This window comes from Dermochelys coriacea, chromosome 1, assembly GCF_009764565.3.
Source record: "Dermochelys coriacea isolate rDerCor1 chromosome 1, rDerCor1.pri.v4, whole genome shotgun sequence".
Classification (NCBI taxonomy): Eukaryota; Metazoa; Chordata; order Testudines; family Dermochelyidae; genus Dermochelys; species Dermochelys coriacea.
The window spans coordinates 248,494,177-248,517,623 of record NC_050068.2 but is presented as its reverse complement, the minus strand read 5'-3'; the positions used below and the strand labels follow the sequence as shown (position 1 = coordinate 248,517,623).

Below are 23,447 nucleotides of genomic sequence, written 5' to 3'. Positions count from 1 at the left end.
TTGGTAGTAGCATAACTCAAACTCTGTGAAAGAACACACCCACCTATGCACACGCATCCCATCACTTTGGGGTTAAAAGTAGTCTGAAAATATTCCACACACAAACCAGAAAGTTATAATGACTGAAAACTGGGGTTCATAGCCCTGTGTGAGGGATACATGCTTTGTCCAGGGTGAAAGGATGTAGACAAAAGATGTTTAAACAATTACGAAGGATTCAAAATAGAGTGGTGTTTTTGTGTAGTAATTTCATATTATATGGGTGATTAACCATTGAAACAAATTACCAAGGGAAGTAGTGGATTCTCCATGCCTTTCTGGAAGATACGTTTTAGATTAAAGTCCCTTCTGGCCTTAAAATGGATTTTTTTTTTAAATATTTCCTCATGTGTTAAGAGCACACTGAGTGCCATCATAACACGTGCACAAGCATCTGGTTCTGTTACATCTTTGAAGTCAGCATATGCATTTAATCAGTGATTGTACATTCAAACCCATGCCATTCTCTATGGTGGGTACAGAAAATGTACCCCTTTCTGTGTAAGAAACTACAGCTCCTTCCATAAAACATTGGAAACCTCAAAAAAGTGCATCTATTCTGAACAGCAAATGTGTGCATTTCATAGGTTTCTACTGTAAACTGCGCAAAAGAATCCAAAAGCCAAGTATTTCCACTATCTTTCAGGTCATAACCGGACTCCTCCGCAGAGCAGATGAGGTGAGGGGGTGTTTGTTTTTTATTTATTTTAATTTATATCTGAGGGGGACTCCCAAGCATCCAGTTGAGCCTCTTGGTCCAGGCGGACTCCTGCAGATAATCCAAGGCCAGCTTGCTGTTTAATGAGTCAGCCGTGCTAGTGTCCTGCAGTTTTGCGCACTTCCTTTCTCTCTCTCCCTTTTTCAATGGGTGGAATGGCTCCCTGCCCAAACTGTTGGGGAGCTTCCAGTTACAGAGCAAGGAATGTGCAGAAGCCAGACACAAAATTTTCAAAGGCTTGTGGCCCAATTGTGTCTAGTTTTTTGTTTGGCAATAGAACTGTAGAAAAAACTACAAGTGATTTTCTGTATTTGCAACCTATAACTGAAATCAATGTGGCTGTGCTCCTACTCCTTTTATGCTCACTTAACGTCCGTATTCAAGCCGTGAATTTCTACTTACATAAATGGTTGCAGAAAGTTAATTTTAAGCTCATGCTAGAATATTCGCACTGGAAGCGATGATATGTTTTACCAGGGATGGGACACTGCTTATTAACAAAGCAGGGGAGCAGTGCTCCCAAAACCTGTTGGCAGAACTCTGGCAAAAAGGCAATGAAATGATCCAGACAAGGATCTGATGATCCTCTTGGCAATTGGAATTGTGGCTGCTTATACATTACTTTGTCTGAATGTGACAGGACAAGCATTTTATATTTAAACTTTGCAAATAAGCCGGTAATTTTTAAAGGGACTCTGTGAACTTAAAAAACAAACAACGACAACAAAACATTTTTCTCTGCAGTTTTTTGTACTTCTTATTGTTGCAATTGACCCATAAGTTCCCTATCATTGAAAGAGAGTGGAGAAAAAAGACTGTTCTGTTTTCTCCATTTGTTTACTTTGAGCACTTGATAGTATTCTGAAAGACAGTGCATTGCAATGCAGTTTATGCTAATTTACAATATCCCGGAATATTTTGTATGCTACATTATTCTGCAGGGTGAGGGAGTTCATTGTAGCATAGTCAGAGCTTCTGATTCTGCATTTCTTGGGCCACAGAATTCTCCTACCCCACAGAAGTTTGTCTCTACTGTCAGTCCACATGGTAGAGGTAATGGTTTCTTGCAGGTTTGCCCACCTGTTTGTGCTCTGTCTTCCCTTTATGGATTGTGTCTTAACAACACTTCTGATTATAGCAAGAGCCCATTAAAGGCCCTAAAGAGATGCCCTCTGTAGTAAAGTGGGAAGGCAAAGTAGGAGCAAGTAGGCCTACGAAGAACCAATCTCTTACAAGCTATAAAATGACACTATGTAGAGTGACAGCCGTGTTAGTTTGTATTCGCAAAAAGAAAAGGAGTACTTGTGGCACCTTAGAGACTAACAAATTTATTAGAGCATAAGCTTTCGTGAGCTACAGCTCACTTCATCGGATGCATTTGGTGGAAAAAACAGAGGAGAGATTTATATACACACACACTCTGTGAGAGTGTGTGTGTATATAAATCTCTCCTCTGTTTTTTCCACCAAATGCATCCGATGAAGTGAGCTGTAGCTCACGAAAGCTTATGCTCTAATAAATTTGTTAGTCTCTAAGGTGCCACAAGTACTCCTTTTCTTTTTATGTAGAGTGAGAAGAGGGTGCTAGGAGATGCAAGGGCTTACAAGTGAGGGGATAACAGGTAAAAGTGATGGCAAAGGGATACAGTTTAGCTGATGTGGATTTGAAGTGTCGCAGTACTACAAGCCGCAGTACCCAGCAGAGAGCAAGAGAGTACATTGTTTTGCTTACACACTTCAGGAACACAGTTTATTGTGATGGTGGTACACTAGCTTGCTCCAGCAACAAAGCCTTTACTGCACCATGGGCCAGAAACCAACACAGGCAATGACTTCCACAATCAAAGCCTCTGTTGTATCAGTTCACACTTTTTTTTGAGGAAATCTCTTTTGTCATGCAAGGTTTCTCTATCAAGAGGGCGTCTGCAAAGATAAATGAGATTCAGTGCAGCAGGGCTTCAGATGCCACTTTGAGTTGCAGAGAGATGGCAGATTGCTGACCGAATCCATACATTAGGTAGTGTATATGCCAACCTGTGTGTAATGATGCTCCTAATATTACAGAAAGCTCCTTTGTAGTCAGTTGGCACTGGTGGGTTCAGAGATTCCAGTGCCATGTTCTGAGACATTATGTGTTTACTGCCTCGTTTCGGGAAGTGCCCAACTGCTTAATGCCAAGGGGGCAATAGTCCACACAGGAAGCTTAATTCAGCTGATGCAAATGTGAATTTACTTCCCTCATGTTTCCAGGCTACCTTCAGTAAGATTCCTATTGGATTCATTCCCCTTGGAAAGACCTGTACTCTGAGCCAAACTCTCTACCTTGGAAGCTTAAACCAAGTCCAGTAAGTGAGAGGGAGGGGAGATTTGGTTTTATTTTTGAGGGGGAAGTGCTGCTTGGTAGTTTTTGTTTGTTTTTTAAGATCTTTCTTCTACTATCTCTCCTCCCTTCCCCTCTGGGTTACACAGTAATTGGTAGTCTGAAGGGCCTGACAGTTTATTGGGAAATTGGATGGGCATGTGAGTCAATGAAATTTAAAAGCAAATTTAAAACTCACAGAAGGAAATATTTTTTCGTAGGATGCACAGTTTATCCTGTGGAACTCCCAACCCCAAGATACCCTTGAAGCCAAGAGCCTGGCAGGATTCAAACCAGGATTGGGCATTTATATGGATAATGAGACTAGCCAGAGATACAACAGACAAAACAACCCAATGGTTTTGGAAAGAATACAAGTTCTCCCACTTCAGTGTATAAGCCAATATTTGCCTAATAGGTGCTAGGAAGAAACTTCCCCAGTATATAGGACAATATATACCGTATATGCCCACTGCAGGGCTTCTTGTGCTTTCCTCTGAAGCATCTATTTAGGATTCTCCAGGTCACCAGGAGATAGGATAGTGGACAAAACAGACCATGGGTCTGATCCAGTCAGGCAGTGACCATATTTCTGCATTTTGCTATGTTAAACATAAGCTTATTTTTCTGTTTATTTTTAAAAAAAATTTAATTAACCAACTTTTCTTCCTCTCCCCACATTTTTCTACCTTCCAATTTCTCCCATACTAATGGATTTATTCCCTTCACTGTAAGCTCTGTTCACACTTGTCACAGTAACTCATTAGCATTCCGCTCTGTGGAAGTGTTGCTGGTATACACAGTGCCTGCAAGCCAAATTGGCATAACATCTGATCCTTCGTTAAAATTCTGAGTGCTTTGCAACTCAACAAGATAGACAATGCTCTAATCCATTGGTTCTCAAAGCCGGTCCACCACTTGTTCAGGGAAAGCCCCTGGCGGGCTGGACCGGTTTGTTTACTGTCGCGTCCGCAGGTTCGGCCAATTGCGGCTCCCACTGGCTGCGGTTCGCCGTTCCAGGACAATGAGGGCTGCGGGAAGGACGGCCAGCATGTCCCTTGGCCCGCGCCGCTTCCCGCAGCCCCCAATGGCCTGGAGGGCGAACCGCCGAACCTGTGGATGCGACAGGTAAACAAACCGGTCCAGCCCACCAGGGGCTTTCCCTGAACAAGCGGCAGACCAGCTTTGAAAACCACCGCTCTAATCAACAGTAGGATAAAAATAATTGATGTTTGGGCTTTGAAGAAGCCATTTGAATTGAGAGATCTTATTGTCCGTTGATAAATTGCATAGATGGGGACCACACTATATTGGTGGAGTTGAAAAGAATTTGTCAGTAAGATGCTTAACAGCCCATGTTGGTAACAGAACCTGAGTGCAGACATAAGAATGATAAATAGTAACACTTTAGATATTTGGACATTGGTTCCTCCTTTGCTTATTGGACTTAAATTCTGAGTTCAAAAGCCATAAAGAGCCAAGGAATGGACAAAAAGGTTTCTTTTCCTTCTTTAAGGGACTGATCCAAGGCCCATTGAAGCCAATGGAAAAACTCCTATTGACTTCAGTAGACGTTGGATTGACCTAAAGTGTTTTATATATGCAAATATGCACAGCCTTGAACTCGGGTCTTATTCGGTGACTGAAGGAGAAAATGTACCTTAAACATGTTTAACAGGATCTGTAGTACAGAATCTTAAATAGTTTGTTGAGAAAAGCTTTGAGGCCATGTGTTTAATAGTAACCCTAGGGGATGAACAGCAACCAGCAGCAGCAGCATGAAGGCTGGGTTAAGATTGGCAATAATGATGAGCACAATATAAGGCTAAAGGAGCGCAGAACAGATTAATTTAGTATAATAATGTACATTTAAATCACTGAATCATTTATAAAAATTACACCATCTAAGAGCAATGATATTTTTAAATCTCTCCCATATTTTATCAAAAGTCACTGTCTTACCTTCAATGCCCACAAAATCTAAGACAATGAGGAATGAATCTTGTCTTGTGCATGAAACAGGTATCGTGCTTCCTTGTCCAGATAAGTGCACTGATACGCAGCAAAAACAGCAGTAATATGTACTTGTATTTTGACTGAGTCCAGTCCTATGCACAGACCCCAGCACATTCTCTGCTTGCCAATAGTAAAAGAAATTTGCAATTCAAATCCTTAAGGAGGTAGGGAATATAGTAGGTGCATGCTCCTCAAAAGTAATTGGATGATGAACCTCTCTGAAAAAGTTACGCTGGCTTCTGTCATTCATTACTGCTGACTCCTTTTGCTTCCCATCCTGTAAGAAAATGACACACTATTTAGAGTGTAAGATCTTTGGGGCTGTGACTGTCTCTTACTATGTATTTGTATAGTGCCTAGCATAGTGGGGCACTGATCTTGCTCAGTCTCTGAGTGCTACTGTAATATAAATAAATAATGATTTAAAAGCCCACACTTCTTTTTTGTGGCCTTCTGGCTTTTTTTCAGACGCATTGCTGATGCTACATTGGCCATTCTGAAGGGAGATACTGTTTCACTTGATGTACTGCAGATCAAGGTAAAAAAAATCTCTTTTAAATGGCACCTTCCAGTCACACTTTTAGGTGAAAACTGTATTCTTAAGGCTTTTCTGTTTTTCTCATGCACTCTGGCCATTCCATTCGCCACAATATTGGGGAATCCTGTTAGATAATGTTTGCACAAGAATACTCCCCCTCCAGTCAGTGATGTCATCACTTTGTGCTTATGACATTAGTTATTATAGTGGAAATCCTTTCATTTGCCCTCCTAATAGGTTGCATACGATAAAGTGGGATGTTCTGAGCTAAAGGGAATATTTGAGTATTTAAAAATGTTGTTTTGAGGCTGAAAGTGCTTGATGAATGCATAACTTGCAAATGCTGGCATTTCCAGAGGAATGAGATAATAATAGCTCTCATAATTGATTTAAAATACATCTTGTGGAGATATTGGGATTAAGAACCTGCCATCCTGGAAAATCTGAGACTGGAAAACTTTGACCATGTCTGTCACGATTCTGTGTACCTCCTTTTTCTGGTGTATCTGTTCTGTGAGCTAACAGCTGTCTTTCCAGCCGGTGTTTAGTGGTGCTGTGCAGCACACCTTTCTTTGGGCTCCTGGTATCCACAAACTGAAATAATCCTTGCTGGGTGTGCAGTCAAAGTGAACTGCTGGCACCTTGGAAACCTTTAGCTATGATCTTCTCTCTGCTGGAGTAGACAGAATGTACCACTTGAGTTTTGTCCAGCCCTTATTGCTTTTGGTTATTATAGGACACCCTTGCTATAAAATTTCACTTCTGAGATTGGTCATAGATTAGCTGAATGACTGTTTCATGGTTGCAAAAAAGAATGTAAATGTGCACTGATTGCTTTTTTATTTTTACAGGGAGAGAAGGAGCAGCCAGTGTTTGCAGTGACTGGATTAAGATGGGGATCCTACAGAGATGCAGGAGTTAAAGTTAGCAAGTAAAGAAATACAATGTGTTTTTTTGTAGCTGTGCCTTTTTTTAATACCCCTTGGTATTTCCTATCCCAAATCTTGCAGTGAGGTCCTTATGAGCTTTAGAAGAGGACAAACATAGGCCCATTCCATAGCATTTTATAATGATAAATTGTAAGGCATTTCAGTGTTCCCATTCATATGCATTTAGCATTTTACTTTCTGCTGACCTGATTTTGCAAAAGTTAACCTCACACTTGCCCTGTGATATCCAATTCTGGAAGTTCTTTCACAGACAAATCCAATGGGAAAGCTTTTTCCTGAGTGCTGTCTGAGGTATGTTGTGTTTCATCAGTCACCAAGGAAAAGACACAACACACTCACTCTTAATGAAATTCAACTCAGCAAAGAACATTAGATGCAATAGAAATGTCCTTCAGTTCCTGCCAGGAGTGGCATGGAATGTATTGTCTGATGATTGTTTTCTGATCACTAAAGTAATAAATGCTGGGTTTGCTCCAAATGAATAGCATTGAGCTATACTGCAGCTGTTGGGTGCCTGGGAAGCAAAGGGATGTGGTGGTTCGTAAATGAACTACCTCAGTCAGCAGATGAGGGGTCGGGAGTTAGCAGAATGGGGTGACAAGGCCCGGCTTGGATCAGAGTGTTTGTCACTAGGGGGATTCAGTGGTTGGTGAGGGCGCTAAGGTGCTTGCCACTGTGTGACAGGAGTGCCTCTTAGATGTAGCCCTAAGTTTCCCATGGGCAGTAGCTAATGGGATGCATTCTCTTCTCCCCTAAACACCCACTAGCCTTCCTGCCAGTGGCTAGACTCCCACGTCTTCACTCATTCTGACTCACTGCCACCCCCCAATCTTTCCCGTGCAGTGATGTCCTTCTGCAGGACTTGGTCTGCTTCAGACTCCATATTGCGCCAGTGGCATAATGGGTAGGTAAAAGAGAAGGCACCAGCTAAGGTGTGACAAAGATGGAGTTGAGCGACAACTTCAGCAGGGAAGGGACTGTAAGAGTAGTAACTGGCTCTAGGGACCCCTGTGGGCTGCCTGATGGTTATCCCTCCATTCTAGTCTAGACGCTATCCAGTGGGACTGCCATGATGTTGTCTGTAGTCTTGTGTGGCCGAGGTCATGCTGGGGATGGGATGCAGTTAGTAGATGAGTCAGTGGCTTAGTGGTGACCATGTAATGTGTGGCAGGATCCTGGTTGAGGTTTATGGAAGCCTATATAGTTTGGGTCTCCTACTTTCCAGAGCTGCTGAAGTTCATGTGCTGTGTCTACGTTCTGCGTGTGTCATTGAATGTCATCCAGTACTTTATGGTAACTGTACTTTTATTATTTAAATACTTATTTGGTCTGAGAGCACTTTTAGGCAAGTAAACATTAGGAGCATCCATTCCTTTAATTCTGAAGTCATTGATTTCACATCCTCCATCCCATCCCTTCCGCAGCCTGCTGAGATGCATCCGACCAGCTGTTGACCATGGGAACCTGAGTCATTTTGGATTGTGTCAGATAACTAGGTGGCACTCTGCTGCTGAGGGTCGGGCCACCTGTAGTGCAGGTTTTGTAGTGCAGGTTTTGCATTTCCCTGATCTGTGCAACCCAGCAATGGCACATGGGACTTGAGACAAGTGTCTATTCCTGGTTCTGCCACTGACTTGGTGTGTAACCTTGGGCAAGTTCCCTGTGCGGCAGTTTCTCCTTCTGTAATATGAGGATAGTGATACTCTCTTTCACCAAGCACTTTGAGATCAAAGGATTAAAAGTGCTAATGATTACATATTGCTGCTATTATGTTGTGGGGACGACACATTTTGTAATGTATAAGTCTTGTATAAGTCATTTTTGTTGCATCTTGTAGTTCAAGTGCACAAGAATAAACTTCAATGGAAAGCAAGTGTATATACATTGGCATGTGTTGCATCAAGGAAGATTTTACTTTACCCAATGCCCTCTTGAGTTTTCTCATGAATTTTGCCTTGGTTCTTTTCAGATACTGGTATCTCGGGCCTCTGAAAACCAAAGCAGCTCATTTTTTCAGTACACTGAAGGTAAAGTATTATTACATTACTAAATAACAAAATAAAGCAAAGTATACCTAGCGAGGGGGGAAGAGAGGCAGTGTGTGTGCATTGTATGTGGAGCAATATTCCATGCATTATAATTCGATTGAGGAGTTCCAGTGACAGCATAAACTAAGAGGGAAGTTCAGCTCATTTATATACCTAGAAACACATTCCGCCTTAATTGTGAAGCTCTGAGTGGGGTATGTTGTTTCTTACAATACATTGTAAAATTCCTGGTCTGAGGAACTGCTAGAACCATAGTCAAAGTCACTAGAGGGAGCTAATAACCACTTTTGAAGCTAGAGAGAGGGTAGTGCAGCTGATTACCAGTAGAGGGAGCTCAGCCATCTTTCTCCAATTCAGTCTATCTTCAGGCTTCCTTATGGTAACATTTCACCCTGATTAATTCATCTGATGTAAAAAATGCCTCTAATTAGACTGCATATGAGTGTTGATAATCAGACAGAGGTTCCCAGGTGGGATAAATTGAACAAAAAGGTTAATTGCTTACATCTCAGTTTAAAGTTTTCAGATGCTTTAAGGGACAGGGTGAAGCTTAACATCTGACCTGTGTTAAAGGTGATGCACTTCTACTCACATTGTCCTCCTGATCCCCTTAACGTGTAAAACATACAAACCTTCATAAAAATGCTATGATATTACACAGGAATTGCCACAGCAGATTAGATCCATGTAGCCCACATCCTGACTGTGATAGTGGTCAGCACAGAATGCTTCATATGTCTCCTTAATTGATAGTTATGCAGTAGCTGCCCATGAGAGAAGTTTCTCCCTAACCCCAAGCAGCTAGGGGTTGTCTTTAGATCCTGAAGCAGGAGAGTTGATAATAGTATACATTTATATCCTAGCTAGCATTACTGGGTATATTCCTATTGTTCACATAAACGTCTGACTTAAAGAGCATTCTGATATTTGCTTCAGTGATATCTAGTGGCAGTGAGTTCCACAGGTTGTTTATGTATTGTGTTTTAAAAAATATTTTTCTCATTTTTAAATCTCTTGCCTTTAAATTTCCTCAAGAGCCATCTTGTAGACAGAAGAGCTTTATCGACTTTTTCAGTGTCATTCATTACTCTATCATGTTACCTTTTTCACCTCTTCTCTAAACTAAATAGTCCCACTATTTTAATCTCTTCTTTTTGTAAAGACTTGGTATGCCACTAATCATGTTCACTTCCCTACTCTGCACCTTTCCAATTTCTGCTGTACTCCTTTTGAAATGGGGTGACCATAATTGATCACAATAGTCAGGGTGAAGGACTTACCATGATTGTATATAATGTCATTACAGTGACTATTCTCCTTTTATTTTAAAATGATGGTCCAAAACATTGCAGCTTTTACAGTGTTTTGAGCCATAGCAGTAATTTGGAAGAAATACTAAGTTCAGGCCCTGCTTTTTCCCCAGGATCATTAATATTCTTATGCTTGTACTGCTCTTTCTGAACAATTCGATCAGTCCTATTAATGTGACCATGAGCTATGATGCAATTTTTCACCATGCTCAGAGGTGTGCATGGGAGGGGCTCTACACTGTGATCCAAAACAAGCTTGTAACTTTTTGGGTTACTGTTCTCGCCATTGTCCTGTGCAAAGAAGAATATATGTACCTTGTGCACATGGGCTATCAGCTGAATTTCTGTAGTGTGTTAATTTCAATACCAAACCAGCAGTTGGCAACATTTATTCCCTCTGGCTATGTATTTAGTCTTTTAAAAGTTAGTTAAAAAGGAAGTAAATGGTGTCCCCAGTTTTAGCCACAGGCACTAGTTGAGTAGCTAATGTTTTATTTTAGCCTCTAAAGTTATGGCATTAGAATCAGAAATATCAGTGGATAACAGTTAGAGCCCTTCATGGATACAAAATTTGTATCCGCCTCTGTCAAGGTTCCTTCCCCACTCTGAACTCTAGGGTACATATGTGGGAACCTGCATGAAAACCTCCTAAGTTTACTTTTACCAGCTTAGGTTAAAACTTCCCCAAGGTACAAACTATTTTACCTTTTGCCCTTGGACTTTCGCTGCCACCACCAAATGTCTAACTCTTATTTTATTTTTTTTATTAGGAAAGAACCTGTTTGGAAATGTCTTTTCCCCCAAAATCCTCAGCAAAACCTTGCACCCCCCTTCCTGGGGAAGGTTTGATAAAAATCCTCACCAATTTGTATAGGTGACCACAGACCCAAACCCTTGGATCTTAAGAACAATGAAAAAGCATTTAGTTTCTTAAAAGAATAATTTTAATAGAAGAAAAAGTAAAAAGAATCACCTCTGTAAAATCAGGATGGTAAATACCTTACAGGGTAATTGGATTCAAAACATAGAGAATCCCTCTAGGCAAAACCTTAAGTTACAAAAAGATACAAAGACAGGAATATCCGCACAGCTTATTTTCTCAGCCATTTAAACAGAATCTAACGCATATCTAGCTAGATTACTTACTAAGTTCTAAGACTCCATTCCTGTTCTGTCCCCGGCAAAAGCATCACACAGACAGATCCAGACCCCTTGTTTCTCCCCCCCTCCAGCTTTGAAAGTATCTTGTCTCCTCATTGGTCATTGTGGTCAGGTGCCAGCGAGGTTATCCTAGCTTCTTAACCCTTTACAGGTGAAAGGGTTTTTCCTCTGGCCAGGAGGGATTTTAAAGGTGTTTACCCTTCCCTTTATATTTAGGACAGCCTCCGATCCGCAAACGTGGTCTGCATAGATCTGCAGATTTGCAGGGCTCTAGATATAATATTTGGATCCTCATCCACCCGCGATCTGCAAACATGATCTGCAGATATCTGCAGATTTGCAGGGCTCTAGTAACAGTGTGCAATATGATAGTGTTTTGCCTCTCAAATTCTTTATAACGTTACTGGAGCTGCCTTTGTGGCCCTATGGTTAGTTCTGTCTGTTGCCGTGCAGGAGAACTTGATTTCTAGTACAGATTTCTCTCTCTCTCTCTCATCTTTTTGCAGCAGAGGCAACACACACTCAGCCCTCTGCCAGGGAGTAAATACACCTCATTGCTCTGCTAGGGAGGACTAGCTGAAAAGGCTCTGGAGTCTTGTGTAATCCTTCCCAGCTGGGAGAATGTCAGCTCCCACATGGGAATCTGAAGGATGGAGAATCTTAAAGTGGGATCCTCAGGCTGTGAAGGGAACGTAGCTGTCACCTCCCACTCTCTCACACAGAATAAGCAGATGCTTGCTCACCAGAAGGCCATTTTTCTTCCTCCTTTTTGGGTAAATCCAAGGAATGGCCTCAGAAACATCAAGCATCCCTTACATATTTGGGCCCAACCAAGAGACCCCCTGAGGAGCCGAAAGAGAAGCCGTCCAGACCCTCTTTGTATGTGAGGATTTACAGAAGGCTTTCACTGTACTGGGCATCTCCCCAAAAGGGTAAGCAGCATGTGTGTGGACATGGAGTCAGAGATGGGCTTTATCCAACAATGCACCATCCAATAAGGCTGTTTCATGGAGAGACCACTGGAGCAGATCCTGTCTGCATGTGCTTTTATCCTTAGACTCCACTGCAGTGTATAAACGTTGTCCAGGTTTTATTTCTGGTTTCCATCCTTTTTCACTATGTTTGCAGACCCAAAAGCCCTGTCAGGCTGGTTGCGGGGATGCAGCCATCATGTTTATTGCTAGCTTGGAAGTAATGGTGTTCAAAAAAAGGACAGAGAAGTACTTTGTATGCTCTGGCCCTCTCCCAGCAAACCATACATACAACAAGAACTTGAGCTGTTAGCTGGGCCAGCAAGTACTCAGACACAGTGGCCATGCGCATGGTACAAATGCCCAAGTAGACAGAAAGTCAAGCACTTTGTAGAGGCACAGTGCAGGCACTTCTGGCGGTAGGGGGCCAACCATGCCACTTTCTAGTAGTCCCTGAATCCCTCCTTCTGGTGGCCTCAGAGGCAGCGTGTTCTTGTTTACTGGATGGAGAGTGAGTATCGACAGGAGTGAGAAACATTCACTGAAATAGTGAGTCTTGGGTCGTCTTGATGGCCTAGATTTGGCCCATTACCTTGCCCCGTAGAAGTTCTTTCCACTTAGTCCCTGGCCCAGCAGGGGGTGGGAATGTCACATGGGCAGCACATTCAGCCCCTCAGGGGAGTGCCTCACATGCTCCACTGGTATTGATGGGCTTCCAACTCCCATCCAGTTCTTCCGGGCCAGAAGCCCTACAAATGTAGCGATGAGCTAAAAGCAGGACTAAGTGGTGAGCATAGGCTGTGGCAGGGATGAGGAGAGGTTGTCTATGGGAAATAAATATTAGCACAGCATCCTAAATGTCACAGCTTTTGGATTTTGTTGGAATGAGGGCTACATCCCTTTAATAGATTGGTAAGTGCTCCTGTTCTGTGAGCCCAAGAGACCTGTCAGTCTGGGGTTACTAGGGACTGCTTTTAAAGCGTTTGTGCAATTTGCTGTTTGTCAGCTTAACTTTCCAGCCTCGGCCCTCACAGCTTCCCTTCTTTATTTGTCGCTTTTTAAATTTGAAGGAAACAAAGCCTGTGGAAATAATGGGACAGAGCTGCTTTAGCTGGCACTGGTCTTTCATATTTCACAGCAGTGGAACTTTGGTCTGTGTAATTTACTTTCTGGCTAATGGTCTCTTCCCTTCTGGATTCTCAGAAATCCCCCAGGAGGCAACCCTGGAGGCCTGGGAAGAAATGCAGCTGTCCACCATTGAACTCTTCATCACGACTCAGAACAGGCAGCTTGACCTGACAGTAAGAGCACAGTCTAAATAAATCCCTTTCTGTGCAGAGCACTCCTTCCTTGCTGAACTTCCATCTTCCTGACTACACAGAGTAAACTCTGTCTTTGTGAGTATGGGACTTCAGGAGAATCCGAGAGAGCGCCGGTTTTAAGGGTCATTATAAAGATCCTGCAAGACTGGATTGCAGAAGCCAGACTGGGGCAGAGAGGGCAGAGTGTGTGTAACAGGAAGATTTCAGTAACCAAATGAAATCCTAATGCTTTCATGGCAGGGGCTAGGCACCTTCTCTCCTTGCCCCATGGGAAAGTGGAGATATTATTTACTGATGCTGAAGTGAAACAGTAAGCCTGGATGTGTGCCAGGAATGTTGACCCTGTCCCTCTGCCAACTGCAGAGCGAAGGACTCAGAAATGCTGGCACTAAAACAAGGACAGTGGCCATTTTAAATTAGAGGATAGGAGTTGGAAATTTTTATTTGTTTGTTTTTGTGAGGGGCGGGGGAGAGATACGTAAAGCTGTCCCTGTGAGAGCCTCCGTGGCGCAGTATGCTGCTGTTTATTTCAAGCGCCCCTAACACCATCTCTGGCTGGAGTCCATGTTTCATAGCAATGAAATCACAGCAAAGATTTCTGGGTTGATTTAAGTCTTTAGTTCTGATGGAAAGTGCTGGACTGACATTCTCAGTGATCACAGCCCCTTCTTTATAGGACCAGGTAAAAAACGGGCAACATAGTGTAAGCTTCCCCATGCTGCCCTGCCACAACATGCCACAATACGGAGGTGTGGGGATAGTTTAATTTCCATGCAGCCTTTGGCCTCCCTGCGCAGGCTACCAACAGGAACTGGACTGAAAGCATCAACGGTCCTTGAATGGTAACAGCTTTGGTCACTGCTGAGCTGGACTGGATTTGAACCTGTGATCTAAAGTGAAGAACTCAGTGTTCCATGACCATAATCCGGTCCCTATGGCCACTTCTTCATTTTCATTCACTTTGCCTTTCTGTGCTGCAGCAGCAGCGCTAGTGGCACTTTACTAGTCAATGGGGAGGGGCATGTGCTCACTGCCGTGGTCACCAGTGCAGCCCCATGAACTTTCGGGTGAGTGGCTGGAGGAGCAAAACAGTTTATATTAGTGCAGTTTCACCCCCATTAAAAAAGCATCTTCGTATCATGTCTTATCCTCACCCATTTGGATCCCCTCAGGTCCTCCATGCTTTTACACTCATCCCTGAGACCACATATAATGGTAATTGTCCCCCCAGCCTAAAGGGACTGGATAGAGACTCTTTGGAATCTATCACATAGCTCATTAATCAGCCATCAGCATCTCAGTTGAGTAACATGAGTCATTCCTTCCTCCCTCCCATCCCAGGTTGAGGTCTAATCTACACTAGATAGAGTTGACTGGTATAGCTGTACAGGTATAGCTATATCAGCCAGTCCTCCTAGTTTAGATTCAGCTTGTACTAGCAAAAGAGTGCTTTTTCCAATGTAGCTTACACCAGTTCCACAGATGGAATAAGCTATACTGGCAAAAGAACTTCTTTGCCAGTCTAGCTGAATTTACACTAGGGCTTTTGCCATAATAGAAATGTTGTTAAAAAAATCACACCCCTAACCAACATTACTGTAAGGGCAAATGTTCATAGTATAGGCCTGATGTAAGTGCATGTAGCAAGTGAGAAATCAAGACAACGGGTCAACTGAGCCAGGAATTTAAAGGGACAATGTCAGATATATTTTGACCCCAAATCTACATTTTCTACAGCTTTTACAAAATCAAGGACCAAAAGAAATGTTTCCATCCTTCATATTTTTTAACTCCAATGGGCAGAGGTTGTTTATTCGTTTTAAAAAAAAACAAAACGAAAAAAACATTTCCTCTTACAGCACTTGCTGACCAAATGTTGTAGCATTGTGCTACATAAGAACCTGAAAGAGGCGTTAACTAGGTAGGATCTATTGTGAACAGAAGTCAGACTGAATAGTCTACTTTCATTGTCCTTCTAGTTGCATGGAATGCAAAAAGAAATCAATGCCATAAACGGTAAAATGATAAAAATTGGTTTAATATTTTTGTTGAATATGTAATGTGGTGTTTAGTACAGAATAGTGGTTGGTAGGAAATCATTAGGTATCATTTGAAACCTGATGCTGACCATTTAAGTCAGGAAAAAATAAATTATTTTTCCTTTCATCCCTTACAAAATACAAACCAACCTAACCCTCTTTTCCTGGGACAGTTCAGGATGTGGAAATGGGCTGTCTCCTTAAAGAGAGTATGGAGGGTGTGATGCTGCAGAAACACTAACTGTCTGTGTTTTTAAATCTCTTCCATAGCGCACGGAAGACTCCATGAATATTTGCATTGAATCAGATACAGTCAGCAAGGGAGACTTCATAAATAGGGGGTGAGTACGGGGAGGATGTCAGATTTTCTAGATGAGTCACAAAACTGATTGTATTTTCTTGGTTTTTGTATGGCAAGGACAAAAGTGGGGAATGCCTTTTGGGGATTGTGGGGTTTGTTCATTCAAATCCAGGTTTACTTTAATTTTCTTGTTTTGAAAGCAAGAGCCAATGTTATGTGGCTAGAACGCCTCTCCCTACCTTCCACGATTTCTGCACCCTCCCCTTTTCCTCCCCTCCAGTGCTGACTGACATTATTATTGGTATAACACCATCAAGAGGCCAGATGCTTTAAAGAAAGGTAGGAAGACAACATAACCCCGCCCCAGAAATCTTGCAGTTTAGATGAACGATGGAGGGGCTGGGATACAGCAGAATCAATGTGATGGCACTGGTGATGTTTGGCACATGCCTTTGTTAGTGCCGGGATTCAGTTTTTAAGGGAAGGGATAAAGATCTTCAGTCCCTCAGCTCACTAATACACCTCTGAAGTAAGGTCTCAGCTGGAAAGGCCCCTTTGGAAGAAGTGCATTTTAAGGAGGGACTTAAACAAATAGAGTGACAGCATGGGCAGACCAGGGGTTCCAGGCATGGGGGCCTGGTACATGGAAGGAGGTCTGGAGTCTTCTGACCTCCTTATTCACCACCTCCCCTCTGCTTGCAATGCTTTCCTGTGAGATGCTCATTTCTCCTACTCTGTAAAGGAGGCATTAGGTGCTAATCTGAGCTTCTTTCCTACCTCCTCTAAGCACCCTCAATACCAAATTTATCACATTATTACTCCTTATTGAAGTGGAGTGTGAGACTTGTAGAGAAGAGTCACAAGGAGTCTCCTGCAATATCAGATTCTGCTTATTCCAGCAGGCTGGTCTTTTGGTTGCAGTTGCTGATTTCCAGTCCTAGGGCCCCCTCTAGTGAAACCACATGGAAAGGTGTGGAAATGTCATAAGCAGCTTTTAGGTGCCGCATGGCTACTGCACATCTGTACCTTGTTTACAATATTAATTGCAGTAGTAGGCAACTTATTTGAGCACTCCACATTACTTCAGTGGGAACAGTATCTTCAGAACTATGAATACATAACTGATTAGGTGGCATTGGGTGTAAATTGAATCAGCCATGTTGATTGTAGGTTGCCTGCCATTTGAATCTGTGCTGTAAAGACTTTATAGAAGGAAATGTTTACGATACTGTTACCATCAGCCGCAAAAGGAATCTCCCTTACCGGGGTGGGGGGAAAGGAGCTCGTGATCTTGCCTGGGACATCTCACCACGAGGAAGGTACCAGCGAATTAGTGGGAATTCAGAGAGAAAAGTATCTTCCATTCCCAGTCAGTCACAAACACACCAAACACAGATTGTTTCCCAGCTGGACTGGATACATGGTTCCCAGCAGTATGTCACATTCTGTGACTGGTTACACATTCGTGCAGAAAGCCGCGGAAGAATGTAAACTCATGCAGCTGGCTGCATGCACCCAACACCTCTTCTTAATCTAGTCACAGAATTCTATAGATAAATCAAGAAAGAGAGAACAGAGGGAGAGGGTCTGCTCAGCCCTCAAAAGAGAAGACTGGGAGGGACACCAATAGAAAATGCCACCTGAAAGAAAAGCTCTCAAAGGACACCACCATCATGGCCACCTCATCACAGAGTCCCTGCTGCCAGCCACCAGAGCAGAGGAGCTTGTCTTTGGAAGCATTTGAGGAATCATTTGTGTAGAGGAGTCTTGTCCCTTTTTACCTAGCCAGGGGGTGGAGAAGTTTGTGGAAATGCATTGAGGTGAATCTGTCAGGACTGATAGTGCCTCCCTCTCTACAATCTGTGTGGGAAATCAGAAGATGGCTTGAGATTGAACGTAGTGGACGCTTTGGAACCTGAAAGGAGTGCTGGAGGCTGAATGTCATTGGATTGCAAAGTGAGATTTAGGTCATACCATGTACTTTTTATGGCCCCAGGACTGTAGATCTCAGATGTGGATAACAACAAGCAGCTAGGATGAAGTCAATATTTAAGTTGAGGTGATTACATCATAGCCCCACTTCAAACTGCTGCTCTGTGGGGGAAAAAGAGGAGACACCCCATGTACCATTACTAATTTTCTTTCCCGCTCCCCAGCTTGAGCTCTGTATAAAATTATAAGGGACATCACCTAAGGGCATGAGTTTGGTTACCAGATGGAGTAGGTCAGGCATTTCTCCATTGTACACTGTTGTGCGTTATGATGGGATTGGGGTTCCTCATAACCGTTTAGCATTGGCCACTGCTGGAGACTAGGTAACAGACTAGGGGGATAATTATCCTTTTGGGGTATGTCCCAGCGACAGCATGTATTGCCAGTTGGCGATGTGATGCAGGGAGTAGCTTTTTGCCTCTGTGTGTGTGTAGGTTAGAGTATATAGTGGGATATCGTTGCCTATGAAAACTTTATTGTTACATATTTTTGTTGCTGATTCTTCTATGCACCCATGTGGAGGCCCATTGCCTTTAGTGGTGCCCTGTGCAGACAGCGGGGTCAGCCTGCACAGATGTTTGCAGGATTAAAACACATGAACCCTTCCGAAATAGGGAAGGTGTCTGTTTGTTTATAAAGCACTGTATAAATCAAGAGCATTGCATGCTGTCAGTGATTTATAAATATATACTGCTATGAAAAAGTTAACTCCCTTGAATTCACTGATTAATCTTTTAATATAGATGGTTTAAAAACAAACTTCCCAATGTCTACATTGCTTGTCTCCTGTCCCTTTCCTGTAGTATCTCAGCTTTCCTTTCTGTGGTTTTGTCCTCCTCCCCTATTTGTGGTCCTCTTCCCTCATCCCCTGTCCCCCACAACTTCACAGCATGAATTCTAAGAGTGTTTGCATTTCTAAAGTCACCTAACTCTTTTGAGGGGACTTTCCTGATTATATATTCATAGGACATCCATTACTGAGTGATGTTTGAACCCCCCTTCCTTTCTTTTCAGCCTGTTACAGCCTTCTGTGCCTTAAGCCTTGACTACACCGCAGGAAAAAGTTGATCTAAGCTGCACAATTTGAGTTACGTGACTAGCATAACTCAAGTCAATGTAGCTTAGATCTACTTACCACGGGGTCCACGCTACGCAATGTTGACGGGCGATGCTCTCCCGTCAACTCCCACTACGCTTCTCCATTGGTGGAGTACAGGAGTCAACGGGAGAGTGATCTGCGTTTGATTTAGTGGGTCTTCACTAGATCCGCTAAATTGACCGCTGATGTATTCATCACCGTGCGTCAATGCCCCGGTAAGTGTAGACAAGCCCTAACTGAACAACCCTGGACAAATAATACTGCAGCAACTCCTTCTGTTTTGGAGATCTGTAACTCTCGTGTGGAAATAGCCATGATTTTTCTGGCTTATTTCTTGAGACCCACAATACACGAAGGTTGGGACTGAATTATTCTGTTTACCTGCCTGTCTCTGGCATGTGGGAACAGGAAGAGACATACAGCGATCAGTTCTTTTGGGGCGTGGGGGAATTCTCTCTTGTACAGAGGGTCAGCAAAAGGTCTGTGTGCCACTGAAGCCCTCTAAATGAAGCATATGTTAATGGGACTTAGGAATGCATAGACCTTGTGCTGCCTCTGTGCATTGAGGTGAATTTAACCCTTGATAAATTAACAAAACAAAAGGATCTGAATATAGAGAGTATTATTTTTACCAGTTGAAGAGGAAGGATGAACCAGAGGGTAGCATGATGGCCTGGGACATGGGAGACCTGCATTCGTGTCCCTGCTCTGCCACAAACTTCCTGGGCAAGTCGTTTAGCTGCTCTGTGCCTCCATTCCCCATCTGAACAGTGCAGATGATAGTACTTCCCTAAATGCACTGTAGCCACATAAACATGTTAAAGATTGAGGTGCTCATATACTAAGGCAATGGAGGTCATGTAAGTACCTGAGAGACAGGCTGATGAAGTTTACAAAAGTGAACATTTTATTTAGAATAGGTAAAATGAATGGGGTTTGTACCGCCAAACAGGAGTGAAACTAATAAAGCAACTTTTGCTTTACCTTGTGCTGGTGATGAAACTGTAAGAGCTTTTGTCAAACACTAGCTTAAAAATACCAGTACATCTGATTCTAGCTTCTGTATTCAATCACGTAACTATTTACTGAACATTTTTTGAGGCCATCAGTAATTTTTGAGAGTTTGGTGCTAAATGAGAAAGACAGGAATGATACCGCTCTGCGTGTAAGTGGACATCACAAACCCACCCTATGAGTTGACACAGTGGGCAGATGCTGCTCAGGACAAACTCAGAGCATCACTAAGCGTGGGGTGCTAAAGGTCAGTATTGAGGTGCATTAATAGTTGTCTGGCAGAGAAGCAACGTCTACCTCCAGGAAGCACTAACTGTCCCTCATGCTTGCAGCCACAAAGGCTCTCATACTTCCTTTTGAAAGGAAGACATTAAATTAACAAGCACTTGGTGACCCTCCTATATGTCTTGTGCCTGTAAGCATGGTTGCTTCTGTTGGAAACTAATATTTCTTTTTCCTCATTTGATTTGAACAGAAGTCAAAAGATGTGTGACCCCCAGTTGTGCCCTGAAGGAAGTCAGTGTATCCAAGCCAGCAGATGTATCTTGCAGCTTCCAGAGGTGAGAAGCCAGAAATTGTGGAAAGCTGGGTCACTTTTTTCTTAATGCGACATGCTAAGAAACCCCAACACCCAGCATTGACAGGTGGTCATGCTGTCCTCACTGTCAATAAGGCAAGCCACCTCCAGTGCAGCCCGTCAGAAAGACAAATGGGTTCCCAAACCAGGAGACCCAAGATGTAATCCTGAGTCAGGCATCACTACTGTACATGTCTGTGGCTAGTGTAGGAACTGTGTGGCCCAGCTCCAGAAGCAGTTCGTTCCTGTCCATCCAGCCAGCTAAAAGTGTCAACATGCTTGCAGTGTGAGCAGAATAGGAAAATAGCCTCTTGCTAAAGTTCATGTCTTAGTGTGTGCACATCCCCTCTCTTGGCTAGTCTCAGAGTACTTAAATCTTTCTTTAGATTGCCAGTCTAGAGGTGAAAAGATGGAGAGCAGAGGTGTGGGATTATGCAGACCCATACTAACTGAGCTGAGGCCAGGAGGGAAAAAGGCGTTACGGATATGAATCCCAAGACCTTAGATAAGTGGGCAGCCCTTACACTGAGGAAATGTTTGAGCAGATTAATTTTTAGTTGCCTCCTAAAAATAAGGCAGCAGGGTAGATGTTAGTTTGGGTTTAACACCCCAGTACATCATCTTAATAAGACTAAGCCCTGCATTTGCAAGGGTATAGAGTCAACCTACTAGGTTATGTCCACATCTTTAGCTATTATAATCCTCTTTAGAGACCTGATGTGCCTTGTGGAGAAATGAGGTCCATACCCTGGCAGAGTGGCCCTTCCCAGGAGTTGACAGAATCTTTGGCACTCTGCTCTTCTGGTAAAGTCCTCACCCAGGCAACTGGACTGAATAATGAATGTTTTCATTAGCCAGCATCCTCGTTCACACATGACTTCAACATCATCACAATCTGTGGCTTTGAAAATACCTGCAAAAACTGTCGGGCTCAGGGCTGGATACAGTCAAGACAGACTCTGTTTACTCCCTAACTGCTGATGAGGTCTTTAATAATAGAAGGCAAGCACATGATTTATGTACAAAAGTAAACCCATTACCATGTTGATGGACTGGCATTAATCACTGCTGATTTTGTGTATGTGTCAATGTAAAATAGAGGTCTGAGCGGGATTGTTTTGAACCAAAATAATCACTGTTTAATTTTTTTTCAATCTCAAAGAAAAACTCAGCCCAGCTGTAAATAGTAATTCCAAGGGCAAAGAATCCTTAAATCTAAACAATGCAGATCATTAAAGGGATCTAGCTTTTAATTCCTGCCAAATTGCCAATTAGTTACTAAGCGAGGTAATATTTTACATGACAGTTGGTTAATACAGAATGTGCAGCCAGTAACAGCTCTCTATGTATTGGTGTGGCTAAACAGGCTGAAAGGCAGAGGGGGTCAAGACGCAGTAAAGAACTCAGCAGCACTCTGAAGTGGAGACATAAGTGTGTCCAGGAACCACTGTTACAGCATCACTGTAACAATTGATTCACTATTATGTCTGACCTACACTTGATTCTACACAGGGCACCAAGGGCTCCTTTGGCATAGATAGCGAGGAGTATGAGGCCATGCCTGTTGAAGTGAAGCTGTTACCCCGGAAGCTCGAATTCTTCTGTGACCCGAGAAGGAGAGAACAGATGCTCCAGCCTGCAGTGCAGTGAGAAGTCACCTCAGAGGGACCAGTCTCATCAGGATCTTTGGGGTCACTCAGGAGAGCACTAAGCTGATTAACCCCATAGAGTCATTAGTTACTTGGCCAGTAAACACATAAGGTATTGGCACCTTGGTGGGAACTGCTGACTTGGCAAGTACCGAAGAGGTAAAAAGTGTAAATTTGACTCTGAGAAACAGATCAAGTTAGTGGTGTGTTGTTTTGTTTTTGTTTTTTTAAAGAAGCCCTCACTGTTCCACGTAGTGCTGTAATATATGCTACCGTTCTACTGCAAGTGTTTATTAAAGTGAAATGAAAACACACTTCTGTGGGTTTGAGAGTTTAGAGCCACCTTTCTTACCTGTGTTTAGAGCTGCGAATTCTGGGAGTTATGGAAAACTATGAACAAGATGCTGCTGGGGTTAATGGGAGGGGAGTTCATAAAATTCAGGAATTGCCACACAAGAACAGATACGTGGGTTAGCTAGTCCAGTCTCCCATCTCCTTTTGTCAGTGATGGATGCTTTGGAGGAAGGCCACAATGCACTTACATAATGGGAGAGGGATAGCTCAGTGGTTTGAGCATTGGCCTGCTAAACCTAGGGTTGTGAGTTCAATCCCTCTGGGGGCCATTTAGGGGCCTGGGGCAAAAATTGGGGATTGGACCTGCTTTGAGCAGGGGGTTGGACTAGATGATCTCCTGCGGTCCCTTCCAACCCTAATATTCTATATGATTCTATGATGTCTTACTGTATTGGAAGGCTGGAAATACTTCTGTGACCTCCAGCTTATATCCTTTAAGTGTGAGACCTGAAATTGTTAATAGTAACTAATGTAACTTCAGATACTGAAGACCTTCCATAAGGAAACCTCCTGCCTAGAGAGCATCCTGCTCCATTCATATTTGAAGACCATCTCTGCAAAACAAACCCTTTGGGGGTTCCTTGAGCGGTTGGCTTTACATTTTGAATATTTATTTTTTTGGATCTTCAAAAAATATTCAGCACCACCAACTTCTACTAGTTAATGACACTCTATAAAATTAGCCCTTTGATTCTGTTTAGGTGCATTGCTTTCTAATAAGTTTCTCCTTTTCGTTCTTGCAGCAGCATAGCACATAAAATGGAGCATTTAACTGGCCCTTTTATCCCCTTCCTTATTCCTCTCCTTTTCAAACTTAAAGCGTCACTGTCCTTTCTTAGAAGCTGCCACCTAATTATTTTTGTTTCTCTCTTTACAGTGACTGAAATTAAGTCGTTGCACTGATTGATGTTCTTTTTCTATCCCTTAACCCTCTGAATATTCCTAACAGTTAATGTATTCTGGGGGGCCTGGCCCTGCAAATTGAGAAAAT

General features: G+C 42.9%; 1 protein-coding gene across 4 annotated transcripts in view; it reads left to right on the top strand.

Moving 5' to 3' along the window:
- Positions 1-22,416, top strand: part of AGK (acylglycerol kinase) — a 60,808-nt gene extending 38,392 nt beyond the window's left edge. For 2 of the 4 annotated variants that reach the window (XM_043518669.1, XM_038389054.2), the window contains exons 7-16: positions 686-718; positions 3,007-3,101; positions 5,600-5,669; positions 6,521-6,600; positions 8,589-8,646; positions 11,923-12,070; positions 13,313-13,410; positions 15,741-15,811; positions 20,352-20,436; positions 21,966-22,416. In XM_043518669.1, coding sequence (XP_043374604.1) covers positions 686-718; positions 3,007-3,101; positions 5,600-5,669; positions 6,521-6,600; positions 8,589-8,646; positions 11,923-12,070; positions 13,313-13,410; positions 15,741-15,811; positions 20,352-20,436; positions 21,966-22,103 — 876 coding nt within the window. In that variant the 3' untranslated portion in view covers positions 22,104-22,416. The other 2 variants (XM_043518667.1, XM_038389026.2) reach the window with 2 other exon arrangements.
- The last annotated feature ends 1,031 nt before the right edge of the window (positions 22,417-23,447 follow it).